General features: G+C 36.2%; 1 protein-coding gene across 13 annotated transcripts in view; it reads right to left on the reverse strand.

Annotated features, from left to right (window-relative positions):
* VTI1A (vesicle transport through interaction with t-SNAREs 1A) overlaps positions 1 to 27,357 on the reverse strand; it is a 356,897-nt gene that overhangs the window by 270,394 nt on the left and 59,146 nt on the right. For all 13 annotated transcript variants that reach the window (XM_077823160.1, XM_077823155.1, XM_077823161.1 and 10 more), the window contains exons 4-5: positions 12,458 to 12,535; positions 1,368 to 1,452 (exon numbers count right to left, since the gene is read on the reverse strand). In XM_077823160.1, coding sequence (XP_077679286.1) covers positions 1,368 to 1,452; positions 12,458 to 12,535 — 163 coding nt within the window. The remainder of the gene's footprint in view (positions 1 to 1,367; positions 1,453 to 12,457; positions 12,536 to 27,357) is intronic.

The following is a 27,357-nucleotide window of genomic DNA, read 5'->3' on the forward strand; positions in this document are numbered from 1 at the left end:
ATTATCAGTTTACAACAGTTGAGGACCTGGCCCATACTCATATATACATATCAGAGATGGCCATTGAGACATAGGTAATGGAAGTTAACAGGATGGCTCTTTTTAAGATACCATATTCCAAAGGGTGGGAGGAAGGAATAAACTACTTTCACCTGTAACTGAGAGACAGCAATTCTACATAGCCTTTGGTTGGGAAAAAACATGATAGGATAACAAAGCAGAGAGTTGAATTTTTAACTCATTAAAACAGTCCTTCTCAACAAGAGTTGTGGTCACTGCTAGGATGTTCTGAGAACTTACAGCAAAGCTACCTTTACTGATATGGTGTTCATTTCCATTTTTCTGACCTCTTCATGAGTAATTACTTAATTTTCCCTTTCACATATGGTATGTTGCCAACTTCTTTTACATTATTTTTCATGTCACTAAGTCCAGAATAATTTAAATGTGGACATATTAATTATATGTTATTTACAATAACAACACAACAGTATTTACCTTTACAAGGGTTAAACTTAGTTTACCTTTTAAATAATACATACTGGATTCTGTAGGATACCAGCATATATCAATTAATTAGAATCATCTCCCAGAAAATTATTTTACTTTTAAAATATAAATAGGCATGAAACTTTCCATAATTTTGCATAAACGTATTCATAAATTAAGAAGATTAGACTCTGGGGGCTTAGTTATTGTTGCGTTGTTGTTGTTGTTAAAACACTGATAGGTATAATTTAATGAAGCCATTTTGAAAGTACCAATTGAAAAGAGTTACTATCAGTAATAAAAATAATAAATTAAGCTTTGATTTATCCTTCTTTCCTTTGAATCTGTAAAAATTGAACAAAATAAAGTACAATCTGCTACCTACATTATATAAAAAAACCTGAACAATCTGTTGCAGAATCGATTTCAAGAAAGTTGAGTTGGCAACCTTATTATTTATTAGTTTCTAGTTAATATTTATTAAAATTTATTTAAGATTTATTAAAATAATTTTTACATATATCAATAAAAGTAAAAGACGAAAACAACTAGAGTCTACAGTGTGTGCTAGCAATCATTGCGGGTGGGTAAACTGACAACATGTAACTGCACATTAAGACAAATGTAGAATTTAGACAAAGTATTCCATCTCTTTTCAGATGTATACTTTTAAACCTCAGGAACTGTTTTCAGTAGATGTCATGCCTTTTAACTTGAAAAAAGATAAGTGCAAATAAGCTCCCAATTGTCTCCCCAATATGTAAACCACATCTCGGGCTGCTGTCTCTGCTTCGCCTTTGAAGTTTCCCTGAAATGTCATGTGTTGTGAAGACTGCTGTGCATAAGCAAGACAATTTGCTCACTCTCAGAATTCTTACCGGTTTCCACTGCTATTTGGTATCCAGCCTCTAGTCTCCGAGATGACCTTTCCAGCCTCTCTGTGTTATCGAGCAGATGTGCCCTCTGAAAAAGAAAAAGAAAAAAAAAATCAGACTGCAGTCTACAATGTTCTCCCCCCCGACACTTTTTTTAATTATGCTTTCATATGCCAAAACATAAAAATATCTACAGATATTTCACAGAATAGCCTATTACAAGCACCATTGGGAGAGGCAGGTTCTGTGATCAATCATAATTATGTGTACCAATCATTTTGTTTTGAAAGAGTGAATATGTGCTTCATTGTTATTACATGAGCACGCTGATCAAATCTAGTGCTTCTGTTATATATGGGCACTGCCTGAAGATCAACTTCAAGATTTATTCCCCATTTTATCATACATAAGCATCCACAGTTTCTACTGAACAATAATTTCACAAATCATCATTATTATTGCAGGAGGTAATTTTTAATATTAACAATTTTCAGTGGAGTATATTTCTACTTCGTCTGTACTACTATGGAAAGTACTACTGTATAAAAACAAAATTCTATTCTTACAGAATAGTAAACAGCAGATATATCTTTAGGACTGCTTGATATAAACACATACAGCAACAAAACACTGGTGTCTATAGCTAAAGATATATACCAAAACCTTTTAAAAAGGTACATGCTTGTTTATGTACATAAAGAGATTTTTTTTTATGAACTCCAACAAAAATATAACACTGTACACATTTTTACAATAATTAGTGATAGTGCAAAGGTGAAATGATTGTTTTCACTATTTTATGGTCCACCCATAAACGACTCTCTTTTTAGAGTACTAATACTAGACTAGTTCTAATCAAGCTGTCAAAAATATGTATAAACTAATCAGACTCCTGCTTTCACCAACCCTTCCTTCACCCCAAAAAACAATTTTGGTATGTGTCAAAAACAACTCCTACAACTTTGCCTTGTTGACAGACGTCATTAAAAAAAATATCGAAGGAATGCTTTCTGATGATAATAATAAAAAGGAGGTGCCATACATATTATCTGAGTGGCTGTCTACCGAAACGATCTACCTTGCTCTAATGAGCCCCTATGGATCTTGGGAGATGCAAGCTGTATTGACATGCACACTTAAGCTAATACACCTAGACCAATGCCTCCAAGCTCTAGCAGCCAGGGATGCTGACAGAATATCTCGCTTCTATCTTCAAAGAAAGGAAGTGATTAGTATGTTATCATTACCATTCAAAACGTGATTTTCCTATTCCCTCCCGGCATAGGTGACACATCTCTGAGATGCGGCCAGACGATCGAGGCAGCTAAAGCCACATCAAAGCTTGCCTTGAATTTTTTTTTTCAAATCATTAAAACAATGCATTTAGATCAGCACAGATAGGACCCAAAGTGAAGGTCAGGAAAGCTGCAATAACAGTCTATAATAATTAATAGAGTCGTCTAATACACAGTGGATAGGTTAAGAGTAAATTGCACAAAAGCCTTTACGTTCATGGTGGGCAGGCCACCAAGAAAAAAAAAAGAAGCACAAGCACTTAACATTTAAAAACATAAGTTACAGTGTTCTAATTGAAATCATAATGGCAGCTAGAGTGGTGCGTGTTCTTAGGACTCCTGGCCAATCTAAATAATTAGTGTTAATTTTATGTAATTTTTTTTTTTCAAGGTAGCTTTTCATAATAGCAGCCTCTTTTTCTCTATGGCTCATACACCCTGTTTAAAGAAATGTGTCTGCTTACAATGCAATTTGTAAAAAAAAAAAATTGTATTGAGACTCAATTTATGTTAGTTTAAACTTTAAAAAGAATGAGCCATATCTGTATAATAATGTGTCAAAAATATTTTCCTTAAGAAAGGAAAGCTGAGATTATAGGATCAGCAGAGATACTTCGGGGTTTAAAAGATGAGAATTCCAAAAGTTAAGAAGAGACACTTCAAATACTGTAGTTACAGTCTCCAGGACTCAGCACAACCCACAGCACCTTCTAATCACAGGAGAGTTATTTAGTGTTGTCATATGCTTAAAATTGAAAAGCTTTTTTGATCTGATGAAGTGTGCATGTGAGGAGGAAATCAGAATTCACATTGTATGCTGTTATAATTCAACTCACTTATCCAATCAAAAATGCGAGTATTTTAGTGTGTGTTTGTATACAGTTGATAAGAAAAAATTATACTGAAAAAGCAATGCAAGACACCCGAGTCCAGCCGACCCTACTCTAAGCAATTAGAACACTAGAGTATTGTGAATTCAGAGCTAACATGAACTCAGTGCTGCGTTTTACCTCTGATTTCAAAACCTTTGCACCTAAGTCATTCTACAATAAAATCTAATTTTTGTTCTAAGGGATGGTGTTATTTACATTCTGTGTTTGGTTTTGCATGAATACCGTCCTTTTGGTCATGAAAGGCAATGAACTACAGTAGCAGCTGATGCTTTCAACTCCTTCCCACCCCTCCCCAAACTCATTCTCTCACACTATCCCCTACCCTTTGTAAGGTAGGTAGTAAGGTCTGTCTTGTAGCTTCAGAAAGAGCCTCCATCTGGAGTTATATGAGGAAGTTTTGCAAAGTGGCATGCTATCACTAGAGATTTAATCATTCCATGTGGGCTGGATTCAAACTGAGATTTCAGACACTAAAAAGACAGAGCAACACAGCCTCCATAGAATTCTGTGTACTGCATGTGTGTTAGAATAGAGCCTTGGAATGAGAGGAAGTGTACTTTTTATTAACAAACAGTATGGCAAATCACAATTTTTTTTTTAAATCAGTTCATACCTCCTAAGGAGAACTATAATTAGGGAAGCCTTGATGTTTTACTATGTGACTAGTTTAGAACCATTCCTGAGTCAATGCTTCATTTAGATTCCAATGAGCATTTCGCACTCAACATAAAATACAACCACAATTATAACCTATTGTACAGATAGAACACAAACTTAATACATTTTAAATTATTTCTCTGTCAATTCAATCACAGTCTACCCAGAATTATAATTCTTTAATTGGATATATACTTTGGTGGCTCCCAGAACATGCAGTGAGATGACAAAAAAGGTAACTGATAAAACTTACAAAATAATGAAAGATGAAGAAATTACTCGTATGTCATACAACGTGATTCATTAGATTGCTATACAAAAGGATTTAAAGTCTCAAAGATTTGATTAAAGACAAAGGCATGGCCTTGTGCAACAAATGCTGAATTACCTAATTTGTTGGAATGTGGTTGTTTTAATGCTCCTATTGCAGCCTTCTATAAATCTACACACATATGCACGTCTATGTGCTTCCATGAAAGGGCTCGGCAAGTGTGAGTCTAAAGAACTATCCTTTGCTACAAGTCATTTCTGGTCTTAATAGTCAGAAATCACATTATTAGAATCCTTGCAACAACGTTCTTATCTGTTTAAATACAGGGACTATAAAGAAAATATTAAGGAGGGGAACTAGGTAGGGCTTTCACTTTGTCTCATATATTTACTTTGTTTTTAAGCTTTCTTTTTCTTCTCATTATCAACTAGATCCATTTTGGACTGGGAAGGAGAGACAAGCAGTGTGACTAGGACACTGGTGAAAGATTCTTTAAAAAAAATTAAAGCCTTGTTAAATCAAGAACTCCCCTTTGTTGCTATCGATTTGGTTAGTTCCCAGTTCTCTCCCATCATCGCACCTAGAACTTACGACAAATACTTTTTCCAGAGTGTAATGTCCATTATTGATTTGTCAGTTCATCATCATCATCATCGTGTTGTTCAGTCAGAAGGTAATAAAGACAAGACTAACATACCATACGAAAATGTTAATACTGTGTTTAGTAGGAGCTCTCTCTAGGAGTCTACTCAGAAATTTGGCCTGCTAGCAACTATGACTCTACTAAACCCTTCTTGGTAGTAATTAGAAAAAAATAATAAAAGCAGTGCAAGTACCTGCTTTTGCACATGCCCCCCGCCACACACACACGCACACCCCAACAACACACTACAGTGGACAGCATCTTTAGAAAATACACAATAAAATTTCAGTAACTGACCATAAAAAACTTAGACTTCTGGCTCTAAATATTTATGAGCCATTTCCTAAGTGAAAGGACAGGTACTTCAGAATACTGATCTTTCGTGTTACACCTACAGATCTACCACATACACACAAATAAATAATAAATATTGATGTGTGTGTTCAGGTCTACTTGTACTACATTTTCACTGTGTAGGCAGTGCGTTCATACAATAGGTATTTCAATTGCTATAAATTAAATTCATTGCACAGTGAAGTATTACATATGTTTGATAGTGTTACAATATAGGTTTTCATCAAAGCAATGCTTACATTTACAATACCAATGTACAAAAGTATTTACCCCATCAAAGATTTTGTGATGCAAACAAGATTACTACTACACTTGATCTGATCATGATATTCGAACAGATCAAATCATAGTTTTTTTTCCTTCTTTTTCCAATGCCTTTAAAAATTCTCTCTGCTATCAAAGAATATTAATTTCTAAGGTTTGATCTAGGGAGTCCCATGTAAGTGTATAGTGTATGGGGGGGCGCGGGGGAGAGGAAACACAACAGTGAATATTTTTAAGCAATGTAATCAATATTTTTGCTTTGTGTAGATTTCCCTGCAACAATAACAAAAAGATCTACTTTCAGATTTGGAAACTCAGCTTTAAAGGGAAAGCTAGACAACAAAAAGCAAGAAAGTACTCACCTCTTCACGTAATTTTATCAACTGCAACATGAACGCACAAAAAAGATAAAAAGGAAAGAAATGGCAGGAAAGAAAGATCAGTTGTGTGACAGGATACAGAATTAACATTGACAATTTATCTGTTTACATGTTTAGCATTTAAAAATCACAGACAAACACATTAAAAGAACCTAAACATAGACTACATGCAGAGTTTTTTGAACGAATAAAGATCACTTTCTCACACTGTCACATTAAACAAAGAGAATAGTGTGAAATTCTCTTTTAAACCACATCTAAGACACCATCATGAAATAAAGGGGAATGACTTCATAGAAGTCTATATTATAAAGAAAAAAACAAGTTTACTGTTCCTCTCTTCTAAGATTGTACAGCTGAAGTGGTTTTGTATATACAAGTTTTCAGAATGTTTTCTGTATTTTTTTAGTTGTGACAACTGGTTTCTTATTTTACTAACAGATCTGACTTATTAATAGACTATAGTATCTTTATAGTTTGTCACTGGTACACCAATTCATATAATTCTCATTCAGAATGTAAATGCATTATTATTATTGAACCTATTATAGCAACCTTTTTTCCAGTTAAAAACAACCCAGCTTATGTGGGTTAGTGTAAGAGAATACTTATTTAGTGCACAATACATTTAATAATAGGTAAATGGAATAATGGCTATCATGAAACATGATTTATTTAAAAAAAATCCACTTTGCATATGCATTCTAATTCAGGATCACTATATTTTATATATTTTTAAATAAAGGTGTGTTCGTAAATCAGTCCAGTTCACTGCAATCTACCTTTTTAACACTATTAATACCATTGTATTGGCAGGACTATTTAAAAAAACCCAACTAGCTTGTATACCAACTACACTGTAACATGTATCTCTCAAAATGGAGAGCGATCCATTAGTTTGTTGTACTGGAACAAAATAGTACAATTACTCACAATAAGTGTATGCAAAGGTATGGTCTGTATGAAAAAACAGAGCTTTCTCACCGATTCCAGTTGAATTGGACAGTGACAATCTCAGTCTATGCTCATATTTCATTTACAATTTCACAAGACTAATATTCAACTTCTATATAAGATGAGAATGTTTACAAATACTGAGAATCTCCAGCAAGAGAGACGACCAAAAATAAAAATCCATTGGTTCCCTAGTATTTCATATGGTCGGTCTAAAATTAAACCTATACTTCAACCCATTACCAAAAAACAAGAGACAAAAGGTTACTAACCATATAAATTAGGAGGGTAATTGCAGTAACTTAAAATGAAAGATAAAGGAAACTTCCAAGAATTTGATATAAAGAAAACCACACTCTTTACCCACCAAACCACTTCTTAAAATCAAGTACTTGGCCTAGCATAAATCAGTCTCTCTCTCTCTATCTTCCCCCCCTTCCTTCCCCAAAAAGGCAAACATTACGTCTCTTTAGAAAGAGATGATCTGGGAGTTGATCACATAGCTATCTTTTCTTTCTGAGGTCACCATTCTTCAGTTGACTATGATACTTAAAGGGCCAAAGTTTAAAACTACTCTCCTGCAATAGAGCCCATTTGGGGCATGCCACCCTGCTATAATCAGAGAGAGTTTCAAAACGCTGCACATTTGTTTTTTCAATAGGTTCCAAACAAAAAATGTTCTATCTTGTTTGTGCTGCATGGCTGAATTTAAGCTCTGCATAGGATTTGCAGCTAAGCTAGGTAATGGGAGATTTTTTTTTAAATGTTGTCTGAGAGATATTCATTCAAATTAACAAAAGATGTATTTTTTTGCCATCTAACAATGCACTGGAAGGAAACATATTGCCTTTTTAATTTTTACGTATGTGTTTTTATTAAGCTTGCTGCTCAGTTGTAAACAGCATTTAAATATATACTGCCACCATTTTAGTTTATGATAATCAGCATATTTTTGAAACAAAGATTTTTTTCCCCTCCCAATACGGAATTGATACAAGAGGTAATCTGTTCCTTTGTAGGCTAAAAAAAAGAAAAAAAGAAAAAAAAATCTGGTTTATGCTGGTTTGAACCAGCGGAATCTCTTGTGGCTAAGCCTTCTGCTGTGACTAAAATCAAAACGGCGCCGCAGTGTGTGTGTGTGTGTGCGCGTGTGTGTGTGCATCTGTGAGGCGTGTCACGTGACACAGAAAACTACCCAAGTTTTTTTTAAAAAGCTGATAACGCTACTGTTGTCTCTGTCCGCATACAGATAACGAATAAATGCTGAACTCTATTAAACGCCCTTTACACATTATCGTGGGTCGAACACACAATTTTCTGAACTTATGATGACAGTCTATTTATTTTGCTATAAACCCTCGGCATGTAACGAACAGATTTGTGTCTGGTAATGATCTGCTCTGCCAGGGCTATATGAAATGATACCAACCTTCTTTAGATCTCGGGGAATTAAATTGACCAACTTCACCCCCTGGTCTGTAACTGAAGTTTGACATACTTTATGCACAGCAAGCCCAAATCTAATATTATCAGAACTTTGTAGTCCGAAATTAAGTAGCCACAACATTTTTTTTTTAACCACAAATCACACATACAGTGTGTGATGTAAAACACACACACACACACACACCACTTAATTTAACCTTCTGGTTAACTAATAAGTATTTACTCTAATATATTAGCAAATCTAGTTTGGGAATGGAAGGCAATAGTATTATATTTCAAACAAACAGATTGGTAATGCTATAAATACCTGCACGCTACATTTTTGGCATAAAAAGGTTTCTTATTTAACCCTATAGATGCTTTCTAAAAATATATGGAGTCATCACATAAAACAACCATATAACTAATAAATGGAAGTCACAACTTTAAGCACTGTAGCACTGCACTGAAGCGCTCAAGTCTTTCAAGGAATTTGATAAATATTGCCAGTCTGAATGACAAATATGTCTTGAAAGTAAAAGTCCTGCTTAAGACAACGGTCCTGGAAAAAACGATAACCCAAACATGCACAATAGGGTGGCTGGTTTTTTTTGTCTCATATTTTTATAACTCAAAGTGCTTTTATCTGATTATGTTCACTGGATTTAAATTAGGAGAAAATTAATGTATACAAAACAAGCAATTACTTCATTAAATACAGCATGCCATCACTTGTATCTACCATACCAAACAATGATATATTAATTTTAAAAGAAATTTTGATTGCTGGAATTTGTACATATTTTGACAACACCAGCAGCTTTTATATACTGTACCTATTATACACTAGCCGTATCTTGGCATAAGCATGGAGTCATGACCATATTCTCAGACATAGTTGTCTGTACACATGATGATAATTTCTTAAGCGGGGAAAAGACCAGGACACCCTCATCTGCAATGTTTTGCAATATTAATTGTTCCTATGCAGATCTGTTTTGAGGAACAACTGGAGACTGAATTCTGTGTACTTCTTTACCTGCATAACCTCAGGCATATTCTGTGTATCCACTAACTAAGTTGTGTATATCGTTGCAACTATATCTTTGAAACATGAATAAAGAGCTAACAGTTGAATAAACAAAAGACTAACCAGGCAACTGATCCTTCACTTTCTCCCCAATCTTATTTTCAGTTAACTTAATCCACTATCATATATAAATATATTCAATTCCATTTGCCTTTCCTCTCCAAGAAACAGTTATAAAAAAGTTTAATGTGACTGCCAATGTTCCATCTAAAGAATTGTACAAGCTTAGAAGTTTCTCTCTCCCTCACCTGGCTAACCCTCAAGCCTACCCTGATATTTATCTCCTCCAGTGATGGATTTTACCAATATTTCTAGTTTGCTAAAGCAGAAATTCTTAGACAACACCTGTTTTTCATTGATTTAATCATTAAGAAAAAACTAGGTTTGAATATTGCAGGAAAAGACAAACAGCACCTCATTTAGTCAATTTAATCCAAACATAACAAATAATTAATTAGTCTAAACCCTGGATTACACTGAGGGTTAGTCCTTCCACCTGACTTATTCTGTCAAACATTAAAACAAACTTTTGCACATGAGAAAGATACCCCTAATATTTCATATAGTTTTCAGTTATATTGGGATGTTATGTTGGACAGGTAAAGTTTTATATTTATAAACTGCTTTTGATATCAGTACAAAGGGCAACAGCTTTTTGGGTTATTGGATTAAATACTTCTACATAGTTGGCTAATTATTCACATAAAAATACTCAAAACTTACATTTATGGTTGATTTAAAAAAACAGCACCAAAAGGTATGTCAAACTTTAGACTAAAACGTTTGTGTGTGTGATAACCAGCCAGATGCATGTACCCAAGATGATACTCTTATGATTAAGTATTTTCTTAGCTGTAACAAGTATAATCATCATTATATTTTCATATGAAAAAGTGATAGAAAGAATTGGAGCAATCCAATAAATATGAGGAAGATCTTCGTGAACATTAGTCTTCATATATTTAAAAGAAATAAGCCAGTTTCACAGCAGAGTTTCATGCTTATAAAAAGTTTGTCAAAAAAGAAAACAAAAAAAATTTTTTTTTTGGGTGGTGGTACGAAGTGTGTCAAGTTTAAGACATGAGTTGCAAATACAGATTTACATTTCTGAAGAGAACCAAGTGTTCTCCCCACTCCACATTTTACCCTAGGTAACAAGTGGTCATTTCAAAGGTCAAAAACAAACAAACCCCACGCTGGCATATAATTTTAAAATTACATTATTATATAACTCTTTTAGGGGAGACCATTTTTTTTTTCCTCCCTGACAGTTTCAAAAAGAGATCACATCTCACAGAAAGTGCTCCTGTGAATCAGTTATTCAGCCTTTCCTTAAAAAGCAAAAACAACATTTTATATCGCACTCACACATTAGGTATTCTGTTATAAGTAAAACTTCTTATCATACCTGCCTTTTTATGTCTGATCTCACACAAATTTCTCTTAAAACGTGAAAACAGTGGTGTAGTTAAAAGACATGAAAACCCAAATTCTATCTTAACACCTTTATATGTTTGAACTTATGATGATGACATGCAAATTATGAAAATTCTCTCCCTAAAACAAACTATCATACTCTTTTGTATTTAAAAAAAAACAACTTTCAACTCATACCTTGTATATCTGCCTCTTTAAATAGGTGTCTAAAGCTATTACAGACTCTTTTTATATTATACATTAATATTAAATACAATATATGATTTCATCAATATACGTATTAAGTCCATCATGTAAATTACCAATTATCCTTTTAATATTGTTCTGCTGATATTGTACTTGCTCAGTACTCAACCTTTTTAATCTCAATATTTTGGACATTGAGGGACAAATCCTGAAGTCTTTAACTTAGTTTTAACTCAGCTATTCCTGAGGCAAAACTCATACTGAAATCAGAACTGAATAGAACTCCAGAATTTGGTCCTTATTTCTCCCCAATTTACAATATCCAAATAATTGAATTTATTGTTAAGTAATCATTTACCAAGCTTCACTTGTAAAGTCAAAGTTACCACTGCAAAAAAAAATTATTATTCAAGTAAACTTTAAAATAACTTCTAATTTAAAAGTACCACATGCTAATTTTGGTGTGAGGGAAGACAAGGGAATTGATTTAAAATAAAATTTGGTTTTCAGATAGAAAACCTGGAAGACAAGTTTGAATCCCAGATGAAGTATTAATAGGTGGGTTAGATCCCTCTGAAAATAGTGTTTCCTTTATCATTTTTATGACCTTATAAGAATCATGATAACAATTTCATGATAAAACTCAAGGAGGGCTTATAATAATTAAGCACCCTTTCATAAAAAGAAGTATATAACATTATAAACGCTAATACAATGTGTGAGAGAGAATTACAGGCTTTTACTGGTGCAACTTGCATTTTTGGAACACGGATAGAAAACCTGGTTAAGAAAAGAAGGCACACAAGGAAAGTGAGGGGTACTGTTCAATTCTGAGAGCTCACTTTCATTTGTTTTGCCTGCCAGTGTTGATTTAATTATACTGCATTATTATCAAAGCTGCATTATGTACTTTTTTATTCCTTTTACATGTGTTTGAGGTGAAGACCCTGGCTTTGTCAGCAAACAGTGCGTTTCAAGTTATTCCCTAAGTACTAAATAATAAAGAAAAGAGAAGAAAAGATTTTTTTTAAAGATAGCAGACAGTGATCACAAGGTAAAGGGTTAAATGTAAGATCTCCAAGAAACATTTTGAAGTTGATTAAGACCCCAGCTTTGCATTAAACAGTATCATTTCCACATGAGTTGTTGCTAATGCTGTTAAGGAGCAGCTTGAGAAGCCCAGTGTGCCAGTGACCTCCTTCACCCTCCAGCCACCCACTAGGGCTTCTTGATTAGCATCCTACCTGGTTCTCTGAGGAATTCCCATCATCCCCTAGGAGCTCATTCCGCACCTCGTCACTGTAGGCAATCCGTGACCTTTTCTGTAAAACAAAAAGAAAAAAGGGTTAGGAAGTAAACCTTGGAAGCCATCGGTCTCAAGGCTGATCATTTTAAACCTCGAGAGCCCCCTAATGGATACCTATTTGATAAAAATCTGCAAGTAAAGTTACTGAAAAGTTCCTTAACTGCAGAATTTCAACATATATTATTGGAAAAATATTAACATATTTGAGGAGATTGTAAAAAGTCACGTTCATCTACAAAACTTGCCTAGTAAAATACATGGATATACAGTATGCAATTCAAGTTTTGAGAACTAGAACATTTTACATATTAAGAAAAGGAGTACTTGTGGCACCTTAGAGACTAACCAATTTATTTAAATAAATTGGTTAGTCCCTAAGGTGCCACAAGTACTCCTTTTCTTTTTGCAAATACAGACTAACACGGCTGTTACTCTGAAACCTGTCATTTTACATATTACCGCAGAAGTGTTTATGGAGGCATAGATGTATTTATCTGAAGCTATCTTATTACCTGGAATGGGAACTCTTGAACTAAAACAGTAGTAATGTCATGAAACAGGGAAGGGAAAGCCAAGCTTTTCCTACATCAAAGAGATAATTTTTTAACAATGTACATTGGCCAAAAAGGATTTAAAATGACAGATCTAGAAAATAAATAAGGTTTTCTTTGCTGTTACTGTAAAGGCCTATGGGAAAAAAAGACCATAAGAAATCTGAGGGCTGGGTATGTGGGCGGGGGGTGGGGGAGGGGAGGGAAGAAGAGGGACAACAGTATTGGGAAATGTTAGTTTGCTTCACTTTATATAAACACATCAAAACTTGGTAAAATCAGAAAGCCAAATACGGGCCTAAGAGACCATGTCATGATTTGTACTGTCTTCAAACTCCAGACTGTCTCATTAAATATTCATCCCTATTGATTCCAAATTAGCATATTTTTAAGAAAGTTATGAACAGTTGAAAACAAAGGTTCAAACAACCATCCCAAGGTCACTTAGGCACCATGGTGTGTTAGAATTCCAGAGATAGAGCTCAGCCTTAAAGTTTTGTGGCTGCCAGCGAACTGTACAGTACCATTTTACTTTCCTGCTTCAATTTTTTACATTTACCACTGAAAGGGAACAAGGTATTTTAATTGATTGTTTTATCGCTTTTTAAATTAAACGTGGATATGACAAGTTTTAATATACATGAAAGGAAGTGGCTAGAACTAATACTCCGACAACTAGACTTTGTCTGTGGAAGCTTCCCTGCACAGCTCTGCCAAAGCACTCCAGTTCCGACCTACAGTAGTACCTGTAGCAACAACTCATGAAACACAGCAATCCTAGACCTTACCTGAGTTGGCTGCCAACTGTACCAAAAACTTGCCTCAGTTTGGGATGCAGACACAGTTCACTAGAGAGTAGACTAAGCCCAGGGAAATTCATTGCATTTGTGACTAAATAAAAATATGAAAATAGGTCACCACTGGGAAGAAGACTACCAATGAACTAAGCCAGGGCACCACCCAGCTTACTTGCAACACTTTTAAGCTGTTTATCCTTTATGATTAAGGTTTACCCTTTCACGATCATCATCATTATAATGCTTACCAATTTGTGGTGCAACTGCTCGTGTTTAATACTAGAATATATACTAAAGCTACAGCTATACATAGCAAGGACAAAGCATACCATGAACCTACTACAAGAACTGAACTGCGCTAAATCTCTTTTTCCCTACTTGGAGATCTCAGCCGCAGCAGTTTCATACTATCCAAGCAAAAGTAGTCTACAGCATTAAAGGAAATGAGAACCTTTAAACAGGCTGTGGTATCAGAGCTGCCTGTTTAAATTATTCATTTCATCACTATGGGGGACTAAAACACTCCACAGTATGCAAGAAATCATATGGAGATGGGTTTTGTTTTTCTCTTTTTTCACCAAAAAGCCAACAAATTGGCATAGATTGCTCAATTATATTATTTTCATATTTTTACTTGATACACATCAAACAAGGAAGGAAATTACAAATATATGTCAATAAATATCTAGAGAGACAATGTGGGTGAGGTAGTATCTTTTACTGGATCAACTTCTGTAAAAGATATTACCTCACCCACCTTGTCTCTCTAATATCCTGGGACCAACACAGCTACAACACTACAATAAATATCTAATCTTTTTTGGTTAAGATCCAATCTCTACATATGAGGTCCAGCAATCTAAGTGTACACTCTTACACAATCACCTAACAGCGCAGCACCATGGACATTGATAATGTTAACCATATTTCTCACTATTACCTTGCAATGGTAAACATCATGCTCCATTAGTTTGTTGTCAGGTGTACCATTTGGCTAATTATAGAGAGTTTGAGGAGTTCTTGGTTTCACATAATTCATTTGAATGATTAAAGTGGTGATTGTTCCAATTTACAAGGGACTGTATGAGAAAAAGTGTGCTTTATGACAAAGAATCACAACATTTTTGCAATCATTCTATTTTTTTCCCCCCTCAAAAAGACACTATACCTATCATTCATGTCAATATAAGTGCAGCTAATAATGTCTGTACCATTGTTCTTTTATTACAATGATCTGGCCTGATTAGAAAATCAGCAGTTGTACTGAAAGAAATAATCTTTTGACTACGACTAGGTGCAACTCTTTGCCTTAATCAATAAATAATTTGATATTACTTTTTAATCACAGTTTCACCACCACCTGAATCAATAATATAAAAGGACCTTGGAACTAAAGTGCTCATTTGTTCTATCAGGATTTGTACAAAACAACAATACTTTATTTTCGTTAACAAAAAATAAAAATAATGATTGTAGTAATTTGGCTAATACTTATATTTGACTAATCAAAATTAAAAACAATAAAACGGATTAATACAAATCTGATTATAAATATTTTAAGATTTTTTTTTCTTCATAACTATCAACAGTATACAAATATGTACTTTAGCCAAATGCAAGCATGATAGTTTGAGCTGGAAATGTCACACATTCTGCTACAGTTTGAAGGAACCCAATTCATAATGCATTTTATAAATAGTTAATGACTTCTATACATAAGCTAACCAGGCAAATCAAAAAATTGTCAACATTTTTAGTCTTAGTTGTCAGTTACCACTGTCTACTGGTACTTTATATGTATGTTTCTAGAAAAGACAGAAGCTTTACTGAGTTTGTAATCCAATGCATTTTCTGGGCAGCTCAATATGAGTTTCAGAGCTTCTATGTACAGTTTTTCTCTGCAAAGGTTTGTCAAATACAGCAGAAGTTTTCCTTGCATTTTGTATGTATATGTGCTAAGTTCTGTGCACAAGTGTTTAACGTTACTGAGTATATCGGTATACTTGTACACGCTCAGAGATCATAAGCGGTATAGTATAATGCACACAGTTACACAAAGGGCCTAAGGTACTAGCCAGAAGAACTTCTAGACAAAGAAAGTTTCAGTAGCTGCTTTAAATGTACTACAGTACTCAGACCTTCTGCCAAGGAATAATTTCTGATTCTAGGCAGATCTCACTTGGTTTATGAACAAGATTTTTGCATACTGATTGGATGATTTTCTTAAAGCCCTGTTCACACAGATACACTTGCTCAGTTCTGTCTGGCAATTTGGCTTTAAACAATCTGTCTACTTGACCCAAGCCTTAACATTTCCCTACTGAACTGAATGTGTTCATGGGCAGCCACAGTTAAAATTAGAAATAAAATGAATTAACTCAGCTTAAACTAATTAAGAACTGTGATCTGCAGTACCACCCCCTGTATGATTTTACATGTGAAGTAGGGTACATGCAACCCAAGTGTAAGAATTCTGTTATACTAATCTGAGCATAACAATGAAGTTAGTCTATTAGTAAAGCATACTAGAAGCTAATTTCCATAGCCTACACATGGCAAACCAATTGCTTAAATTGCCTCACCTGGGAATGTAATATAATGTTATCATCAGACCAGCCACACTGTAAATAGATTTATAATGCTTTCCATATGCTAGGCTATGTTGCATATGAATTAAGTAATGATCTGGTATTACAATACAATCAGCTAGTTCCCACACCTGGCAGACAGGATATTTTGCTAAATAACTACCTATACAGCTACATCACAAAATAAAGAAGGAAACAGCAATGGGAAGAGAAACAATCTACATGGCATATGACTGATTTTACATAGTAATCCAATAAGATTTAGATAGAGGTGCCCGAAATAATCTGTTCCCAACATCTGTACAACAGAATGCATGCTTATTCATTTCTAGTCAATTCCGGCCTACTTTTCCACATTCTATATTTTAATTACTCATCCACAATGTTCATGTTGGTAAGGGAAAGCACTAGCCCCTGCTCCTCGTTTCTATGTACTTTCAGCAGTGAGCCAAATAACTGATGCAGAGCATTGCATGTTTTCGAAACTAAACTAAGGAACAGCGTTTCTCCCAATTACTAATCGAACTAGTCTACAGACGCCCAAAGCTAGATATATTTCAGACAAATGGCCCACTCTAGCCCAGTTATTCCTTTTGCCCAGTCGTACTTTTCCACCTCGATGTATTTCAGAATGGTTACAAGGATTTTTTTTTTTTTTTTTTTGGTAAATCATGTGATAAATCTATAAACAATAAAAAGTTTTGCCAATACTTTTTTCTTTTTCAATATACGGTTTTCTAGAGTATTTCAGATGGTTAAAGAAACACTGCCCACTTGAAAAAAATCACATTTCTGTCTGAAAACTGCACCTACTGTAAATACCAGGAACATCTAAGATTACCATAATTTAATACAGTTAGTGGGGAGAAATTCTATTTTTAAAAACATATTTACGTACTTTGTACATAGACAGTTTCACGTTGCCCCTGTAAAGTTGGAGAGCTAAGACTTGATCCAGCAATGTACCATGTTTGAGCAGACATTATATGTTGCAGGATTGGAACCTTAGTTCCTTAAAGCATCCTCTGTGAAGCAGAAAGCTCTTCAATCGTGTTTTCTGATTTTTTTAGGAGAGAAAAATTGGCCTCTCTATTTAAAAGGTGCTCTCACAGAAATAACAGAGCTTTTTTAATTAGTCTACTTTTAAAGTATTCAGTGGACAGTGTCTTTTTATGGAGAGTTAAATCATATTGACAACTTTTTAAAGAAAATGCATTCAACTTTAGTGTCATGAACAGATCCTATCCTAACTGCTTCAAAAACATTTTTCAGCAGATGGTCTCAAAAACAGGTCACATGAAGGCAACAAATTGAACTTCTATATTTGTATGTCAACGAGGTCATTTTATCAAACTATTTCAGACCTCAATCCAAAAGGGGCTTACCCAAGTGTAGAAAGCTAACTTCTGATCAGTTCTGTCTACAAGGCAAGAAACTGATTCCACATTGCTAATCTGGAATGTAATAAAAAACTGACTTTCAACTGTTTTCAAAGAAAAGTTAAAATTTAAAGATGATATGCTTTATAGCCATAGAAAATAAACCGCTCTGATCACTCCCCCTCCCCAAATAAAAACTAAGGTGAATGAAAGCATCAATCCAACAGAATTGTTTAGATGACAAAAGTCAATCCCTGAAACACTTCAAATCTCCCTCCTCCCCCCAAATTGTTACAGGTAAACTACAGAAGACAAGATTACAACCTATAACTTGAACGCTGCCACTTCACAAAATCAAATGTCTTCCAACAAGAGCACAGCCAAATCAAACCATCAGTAAAAATGTTAATGTGAAGTTAATGCAGAGAGAGCATCACACATTCTACACAGAAGTCACAGGTTTATAAATTTTCTTTTCAACAATCATCTTCAGATACTTTTTCAGCTTCATTATGGGGTGAGAGCAGGCATGAAGGTCAAGATAACCCCCCATAAGAATACACACTCTGTATTATGTTGTTGGTGAAAAATGCAGCTTCTGCCAACAAAACAACTTCTACCGCAAACCTCATGACCAATGGACTATGCATGTCACCAAGATGGCCAATGTTAAAACAACCTACTAGATTATACACATAATTAGGGAAGAATGCAGGTCACCTGTGAGATAATTATAATTCATTGTTTCTGTGTGCACATTAGGAGTAACAGAAGCAGATTTCTAATGTGAAGAAACATTTGTATTCACAAAAAAAGTCCAACATTTAGCTGAACTCTGCTTTCTAATGTTAATAACTTACTAAAGAAAAGGCTTTCCCAAAACCAAAAGTCACAGACCAAAAGCATCCTTTACAAATGGTGCTCAAAAGTTCATCACTACTTCTAATTCAAATGGACACTGCATACAAAAAGATGATGTGATACAATATTAAGGATATAAATGTAAACATGAAAAAGCTAAGAAAGGCACTGCATTACTATTGATTACATATGTATCCCCAAAAACCATGCTAAATAGCTCCTCTCTACTTGGTGTTTTTACCTTTTGGATGTTTTTGAAGTTACCACACTCCCTCTCGCAATTTTAGGCATTGCTTAAGCAAGTTAAGTATATTTAATTCTTTTAATCCTTCATCAGAAGCCTATTCCTTCAGTCTCTTTAGACATGTAGTTGGTTCTTATAAGTGCTGTACAACAGTTTGTCAACAACTTCAATCAGATGCCATAATCTGGTCAAAGCATTCTAGCTGTGATCTCACCAGAGTTTAGATAGATAGAAAATTACTATTAAACTAAGAGGTGTCTCTCTGTATGTGGCCTGAAACCTCACCTGCCTTTTGCACTGCAAACTCATATCTAATCAGCTATTGACTATTACCTCCACGCCTCTTGAAGCATTCCCACAGTCCAGATGTCTCCCTTCCATTGAAAATTACTTCTGATTATTATTCCCCAGATGTATTCATTTGTATTTTTCCCAAGTTAAATCTCTTTAAAAAAATTCTGCCTATGTTTCTATCCATTCTATGCCCTTTTGTAGAATTCCTCTATTTTACAAAGGAAAACCTCTCAATGTAATTTCATCTGCAAAGTTCATTCACGTGCTATTTGTTCCCTTTCCAATATATAAACAAAAGTGTTTAAAAAGCATGACATACTGGGTAGACATAGTGAGACTAGTGAGGGGATATGTCATCCTGCCCCACAACCCTTGGGTGCCTCACAATGCCTTGCTGAAGTAGCTCCCACCTGGGCCGCTCATGAACAGCCTTCCAGCATGCAAGCCACACCCTGAGTGTCTGTGTGTAACTGCAGTTTGCCAGTTACGCTCTGGTTCTCACCAGCCTTGGTTGTACTGCAGGGTGGCCCCAAAATGTATATCCTGAACTGCCCAGAAAGGTAGGTTCTGTACCTCTCCTGGACAGTACGAATATTTAAGTCCCTTACTCCTTGAAGGGAGCGGTATACCAGTTTATTGTCTTAAACAGCATCACCCAAACACCAATTTAAAGAGTGGATTAGATAAACCCATAAAAGAAGTTTATTAATGACAAAGAGATAGATTTTAAGTGAGTATAAGTACTGAGGCATAAAAGTCAGAAATGATTTTTTTTAAAAAAAGCTTACTAGTGCCTAAAAAATAATATTAGATTGAAGCAAACTATTTCATCACGTGCTTCCGGCAAAGTTACTGACCAAACACTTCAAGTCAGGACCTGTTTTGATCATAAACTCTTAACATCATACAGGGAAATCTCATAACTTCACATACCATGTTGCCACACGTATTTTATCAGGACAGTCCTCACTAGCAAATTATTAGTTTTTAGATGATACCTTGCAAGGCACACAGTGGACAAAGATTATTACACTAGTGTGTAGGGTGTGAATAATCTGTCACAATAAAACAAAGTTAACACCAATCCCATGCCACAAGACACCTTCCTGACTTATTAATTTTTGATTACCACTGGCCTTTGTTCACAGTCTTCTGACGAGTATTTGGCCTCTCTGACAGTGTTCATTTCTAAATTAAAATTTCACAAAATAGAAATTAGACATAGAATATACTAGCTAGACCACCTTTCTACCAACAGAGGATTCCTCCTGACATTAGAACTTCAATCTAGTTTCAATATCCTATACAATGTGTCTTCCACTGCTTCTCTTGGGGAACTATTCTATAATCTACTGCAAACACTTCATCCGACGACTTTGGGTGAAAGGAAAGACCATCTACTGAGTGAGGTTGAAGGGGAGAAGACAAATTTAGGAAGAAAAAGCGATCGACAATGTCACTTTGTTCCAGTAAATAACTAGACATCTGACTGAGGTGGCATGTCATTCACTTTTGTCATGTATTTAAATGAAAATCTTGTCAGGGTATTTAGAGCCAGGTTAAACACCCAGAGGACTAAGTTTGTGCGTCTCAGCTGCTGCTATTGAGTAGTTTTCTCTTGAGATCTGGTCTACCCTGTCTCACCAGGAACAGAAAGGTGACAGGTAAACCTGCATTCAAATTCTTGTCCAGACCATTCTGGAGAAAAGTTAAGAGGGCCAGGATGAGTCATCTAAGGGGTCACAGCTGCCTATCTCTGCACTATGCCCTGAAAAACACTTCAAACCAACTTGGACAGAAAGCAGACATATATGCATGCAGCCTAATGATTAACAGATATTTTTAAGGTTCCTCTCACCATAGAATCTAAGTACTGAGTTATCAGCTGTTTGCACCTGTTCCAAAACACCCCCCTTTTTATGCCTGACTGCTCAAGACAATGACAGCAGACACACAAATAATCAGAGAGATTTAGGCCTGAAGACATCACTGTCGCCCGTCCCATAGGCAGACAATTGTGAGTACAGCTGTGAAAACCAGAATGATGACTTTCATCAGAAGCTGTGCTATTTTCTGAAGAACCTGGATCACTGTGGAAAGGTACAAGCCCGGTCAAACTTGCACTGTGTTGGGGAACACAAATATTCAGTGTGTGCAATTCTGACCCTCTCTCTCAAGTTAAGAGACGGACTACCACACTAACTGCCCACAAGCATCACCATTTTCCAAATAATCTGGTTTTCAGGAGGCCTGTCAAGAAGACAGGATGACAGAATTTCACCAGAGCACAGAGGCAAACTTGATTAAGTAATCAAGTGAAATCTCTTGTCTATGAGAGAGGGTCTACTGTGACCTGTTATCCTTCAGAAGTGCTCCTGGTAAGCAGGGCCTAAATACAATCACTAGACTTCCTTTGTTTCTCCAGAGGGCCCCAGAAAAAACATTTACTAACCTTTCCGTAACTGTTGTTCTTGGAGATATGTTACTCATGTCCATTCCATGTTAGGTGTGTGCGTGCACGGTTACTGGAGATTTACCACTTCAGTGGTATCCTTTGGGGTGGCTTTAGTGCCAAGCACTTTCTGTTCTGGCCCCGCATCCTCTCAGTTCCTTCTTGCTGACTAACTCCAACACAGGGGTATGAGGGTGGGTCATAAAATGGACATGAGCAACACATCTCAAAGAACTGTTTTTATTCTGCTATACTTACAATAGACCCCTGCTAAAAAAAATACCCTTCCCCTCCTCCCCCACCCCCCCAAAAAATCGGACAATATCACCAACTACCAACCTCTCTCTTGCTCCTCTTTGGGGAAAGGTTATTGAGTAGGTGGTGGAAGGCAACTCTGATATATTCTGGGGTCATCTCATTGCGTTTCCATGATCCCATTTAATTTGAAATTCAACCTGATTTTGGTATGAAGTTTGCACCACTCTTGTTCACTGATTTCCTGCTAACAGAGATCATATGTCCATTTGGATCCTTTTAATCCATCTCTTGATATGCTTGACCATTAGATTTCGTTGAGCCACCTCATCAGTAGATGTTAGCTGGAGTACATTTATAAGATAGCTCTCAAGGTGGTTTTGGGTTGTTGGTCTGCCCTGAGAACACTACTGTGGGGCTGTGGAAAGTCCAGCTAAATTCCAGTCTCTGGACTAGACAGACATATGAAATGGAAATGTGAAAATAAGGTGCTGTTTTCCTGTAAGCCTCTAAATGAAGTGGTGATGTCAAGGGTATTGAGACTGCTCTTTACAGAGTGCTCCTTAAAGTGGCACGGGCAAGGAGAAACATATTTTTCAGGGGAGTCTAACCAATTGTCTAACCAATGCTGCTTTGGTAAAGGGTTAAAAGATACCAGAATAGCCAAACACAAACTAAAAATGTATACAAACCCTAGTTTCAGCTAGCATAGCCATCTGCTATCTATCCAAGTTCTTGTATCTAGTGATACTGGAACACCTGCTGCTATGCTCAGCCAGGTCATTCCCCTTCAGAAAGGGAAATGATGTCAGTTTTATTTCCTGCCTCCATCTGTTGATTAGTGGCTTATTATCCTTTGCCTGGGCTCTCATAATTGCGTATTGAAGAAACAGGGGTTTGTAATGAAAGTCTACATGTAAGTGGTCTGAAGTGGCTGCTATCTGTGAATGCTAGAATTTTTTTCCCCCTCTTTTTCTACTCTCCTATGCCATGAACACATAGCAGTTTAATCTAGCAGCAGAGGAACCTCTTGAAAGCTGATGTTTTTACATGATTTTTAAACTTCGATCTTGCACTTTTCGGTTACTGTGACTCTGTCACAGATCTCAACCCTGTTGAGTGCATATTTTATCTGTTGTCTAAACATCATTGGGAGTCAAAATGATCTCTTCTCTTATTACCAAGGGAATCTTGCATAACACATAGGGAACACCCACTTATCTCCAGATTTGGCTATGACTGACATCCTATAGCACTTTTGTCCTCACCACAGGATTTGAGTAAGTACTGTGAAAATTATACCATCTGATAGGACCTAATTTAAAATATTAAAGCCTTTAAAATGGGCCTTTCCAAAGGTTAAATATTAAAAAGAATCCTTCTGGCTACTTCTAAGTGTCCCCCAACGTTATTATCATCATCATCATCACTGTTTTGGTCATATGATGTTTTACTCTTGCTACTCAACGTTGGGTAGAAGAAAATCTCAGTTAAACATTATTAATATTGCTTTATATCATTGAATAGTAAAGAAACCAAACATCCCATTAGCACAGTGGAGAAAAATTTCTAATATCTCCATTGAAAGTATAATAAAGTTATGTTTGAAAAAGAATAATTAAATGGAAAAAAGTCTAATGTAGCATAAAGGTTGCAAGCTCAACAATACATCTGCCACTTTGCACATTCTACAATTTTAGAGTATAAAACAGTAAGTATATTAAGTAGGGTGACCAGATGTCCCGATTTTATATTTGGGGCTTTTTTTTTTTTTTTTAATATGGGCTTCTATTACCCCGACCCGATTTTTCACAATTGCTGTCTGGTCACCCTAACATTAAGTAAAACAGTTAATAAAAAAAAACAAAATTATGTGTGTGCAACATACCCAAGTTAACATTGCTATCTGAATACTAATTTCTAAATTTCCAGAATTTCTTATTAACATTAGCACTCAGATTATATTAACAGAGGTCAGTGTCTCTCTCTCTCTCTCTCTCTCTCTCTCACACACACACACACACACACAAACAAACACTCCTTTGTGTTTAATAATGTTAACAGTTTAATGGCCAAAATTAGGCTGTCTAGTTCACAGCATATTGAAGGAGGAGTACATGCCCACCTTCATGGCAACATACCAGGCTGCAGGCAGGCACTGCTGGGATAGAACTAGTAGATACATGCTGTGCTGAATCGATAGCTAACTTGATAAAATACTAGGTCAATTGCTCAGACTTGGCTTTTTCTAGCTTTTTTTTTCCACAAGCTGATGACTGGCAGTTCCTGCTTTATGCTCTATCAGATGAAAGTCAGTAAATAATCCACTGCCTATAGTTTATCGACTTAACCCTGTCCCCTTTATACTTTTCCTCAGAGTTTGTGATTTTTTCTTTAAATTCAACTATTCATACTAGCATGCCAACCACTACACTTATGAAACTGAAATGAAACTCCCAAGAAAGTCACAAGTAATGGGCATAACATCAAGCCAAATTAATTTCTATGAACAGTGTCGCAGAACATTGTAACATCTCTTCTACTGGACATTTCTGGGCCATAGGAATTAAATACCAGGGTTCTGAAAGTTCTTTGTAGCTTGGATTTCTCAATATTAGAAAGATCATCTAATAGATTATATGATTCCCAATTAATGTTCATACAGACCCTTTCCCCTCCCACTCATGTAACAATCCTGTAGCAAACATAGCAATTGCTTAGATGCAAAAGTATGCAGATAGCCATATGATACATCTACTCTGGTCCTCTCAGCTGTATAAGGCAAATAAGGAAAACAGCTAGTACCACCTGATCAACCAGCTCTCCATGCACCGCCACCAAGTGTTTTGCAGAGCATAGTTTAGGAACATGTTTTACCAGACCATTTTTCACCAAATAAAAATTATCTGCTACATAGAGACAGACAAGAAGCATACAGTGATTGTAGTATTGCCAACCCCACATACTTCAAAATAACTCTGACACTTCCCAGAGATATCCAGGGTTGTGAAACACCTAACCACTACCTGCCCTTAGCATGAGGAAGTCTTGTCTGTGCCTGCTGTGGATCAGCTCCCTGAAACTACCAGCTTCTGGCAACACAAGCTACCTTTCAGCCCTCCGCAGGTTGGCGATAGGCATAAACACTAACCCCCGAGTCCTCCAAGCTTCCCTCTGGAACAGTCAGCCCCTCTTCCACTGATAAAAAGAAAAAAGGAGTATTTGTGGCACCTTAGAGACTAACAAATGTATTTATCTGAGCATAAGCTACAGCTCCGATGAAGTGAGCTGTAGCTCACGAAAGCTTATGCTCAGATAAATTTGTTAGTCTCTCAGGTGCCACAAGTCCTCCTTTTCTTTTTGAGAATACAGACTAACACAGCTGCTACTCTGAAATCTCCCACTGATGGATCACAGAACTTTCAGATTTGCTGTTCTCAAAGGAATAGCGCATAGTTTGCAAGAATCAACTTCAGATCACCCCACTACTTAGCACAGAGTACGTATATTTTATAAAAGAAGAATAAGTTTATAAAAGAACAGATACACAAGTGATGTAGAGTGAGGTTTTTTCTCCTGCTGACAATAGATCACCTTAATTGATCACTCTCGTTATAGTGTGTATGGCAACACCCATTTTTTTCATGTTCTCTGTGTGTATATATCTTCCTACTGTATTTTCCACTGCATGCATCCGATGAAGTGGGTTTTCGCCCATGAAAGCTTATGCCCAAATAAATTTGTCAGTCTCTAAGGTGCCACAAGTACTCCTCATTCTTTTTGGAAACAAATAGTTCCTTATAAAAACTATCATAATGCTTTTTAGAGCCTAAACTTAACTAACAAGGCATCCCCTTATCTCTTACAAGACAACTTACCCCAAGTCCTTTTCCTAGTGTTTTCAACCAGTTTGGCTGAGAAGCCGTCTCACAAGATCAAGCCTACAGGCAGCTTGCCCTCACAGACTGAAGTAATCTCTGGGTATTCACATGCACCCCAGATATAGTTTCAAAAGTTCATTATCTTACTTCTAAACAGGATAACCTCTGCTGTTTTCATTTTTTCCTCCAGCCCTTTCAATCTATTGATGGGCCTTTTCCTCAGACGTAAATGAGTGTGCATTGTGACCCATATAGTACTCAATTTGCACGTCATCAGGTGGAGGGAAATAAGAATCTCTTACACACACACACACCCCTCTTCACATATTCTCTGTACATACATTTCACAATGATTATGAAGACCAGTGTGCCATAGGCTTTCATTAGAGATCTTATATAACATTCTTTGGCAGACCTGGATCCAAGGGATCTCTGTTACCCTTATATACCCCATGCCCTATTCCAATTGGTATCAAGAGGTCCTTGGGTCACAAAAAAACAAAACCTCACCCTAAGAAGCAAAATAAAAATTACCAAGAGACTGTATTTAAAATCATAAGATTTGAATAGAAAATAGTACAATACACTGGTTTGTAACGACTTCAGGTTGAAAATTCAACCTTAAAATGCACACAAACATTTTTGTTGTTCCATAAAATGCACACAACAGACTGATTTTTCTTCACTCTGCTAATCCCTCAGGTGGTGGATCTCTCATTCTTTCCCTCTCCACCACTTACCTACCTCCCACCCTACTAGCCCATCTACCTCTATGGTCACCTGCGTCTCCCTTCTCTCTCACAGCAAGATGTGCCCTCATGTTTTCTTCACTCCCCTTTCACTCCATTGTCGCTTACCCCAGCCTCCCTCACATTCTACTGATCCCCTTTCAGTCTCCCACTAGCTCCCCCAGATTCCTGGGTCTCTCTCTCTCTCTCTCTTTCTCTGTACCTCTCCCTTCATCCCCCATACACTAATCAATTGGTACATGATGAATGGGGGTAACCATTTTAAGTGAGCCCAGTCTGGCTTCAGAGCCACTGAAATTTCAGCATGTTGGCCATTAGCTACAGCCTAATTTGGCTTTAGGAGAATGGCAGCCATATTAATGGGGATTGGAGGGGGGCAGGGAATAATGGCTCATCCAAAGTAACGGGAGACAGTGGCCACAGAGTAAAAGTTTGTGACATTGCTGGAGGAGAATATGAAGTTTAGAGATTTTTGTTTTGTTTTTTAAAAGAACATGTACACACTTAGCTAAATATCTTAAGTCATGATGTTACTGCAAGAGTGAGAACCTCTGAAAATGCCTACAGGCTGCTTCTCTGCAGCAGCTTGCTGGGAAACCCATTAAACCACTCCTGGTATAAAGATGTATGGAACATCAAAATGCAGGCCGGAAGCATTTTGTTTAAAGAACATTCCATGACAGAGGTGGGGCAAGTTCAACAACAAATGAGAGAAACCAAGACACAGAATACATGCTTGTACTGAAAGGTCAGCTACCAAATGAAAACATGCAACTTCAGCTGATGT

This window comes from Eretmochelys imbricata, chromosome 7 (assembly GCF_965152235.1).
Source record: "Eretmochelys imbricata isolate rEreImb1 chromosome 7, rEreImb1.hap1, whole genome shotgun sequence".
Taxonomy (NCBI): Eukaryota; Metazoa; Chordata; order Testudines; family Cheloniidae; genus Eretmochelys; species Eretmochelys imbricata.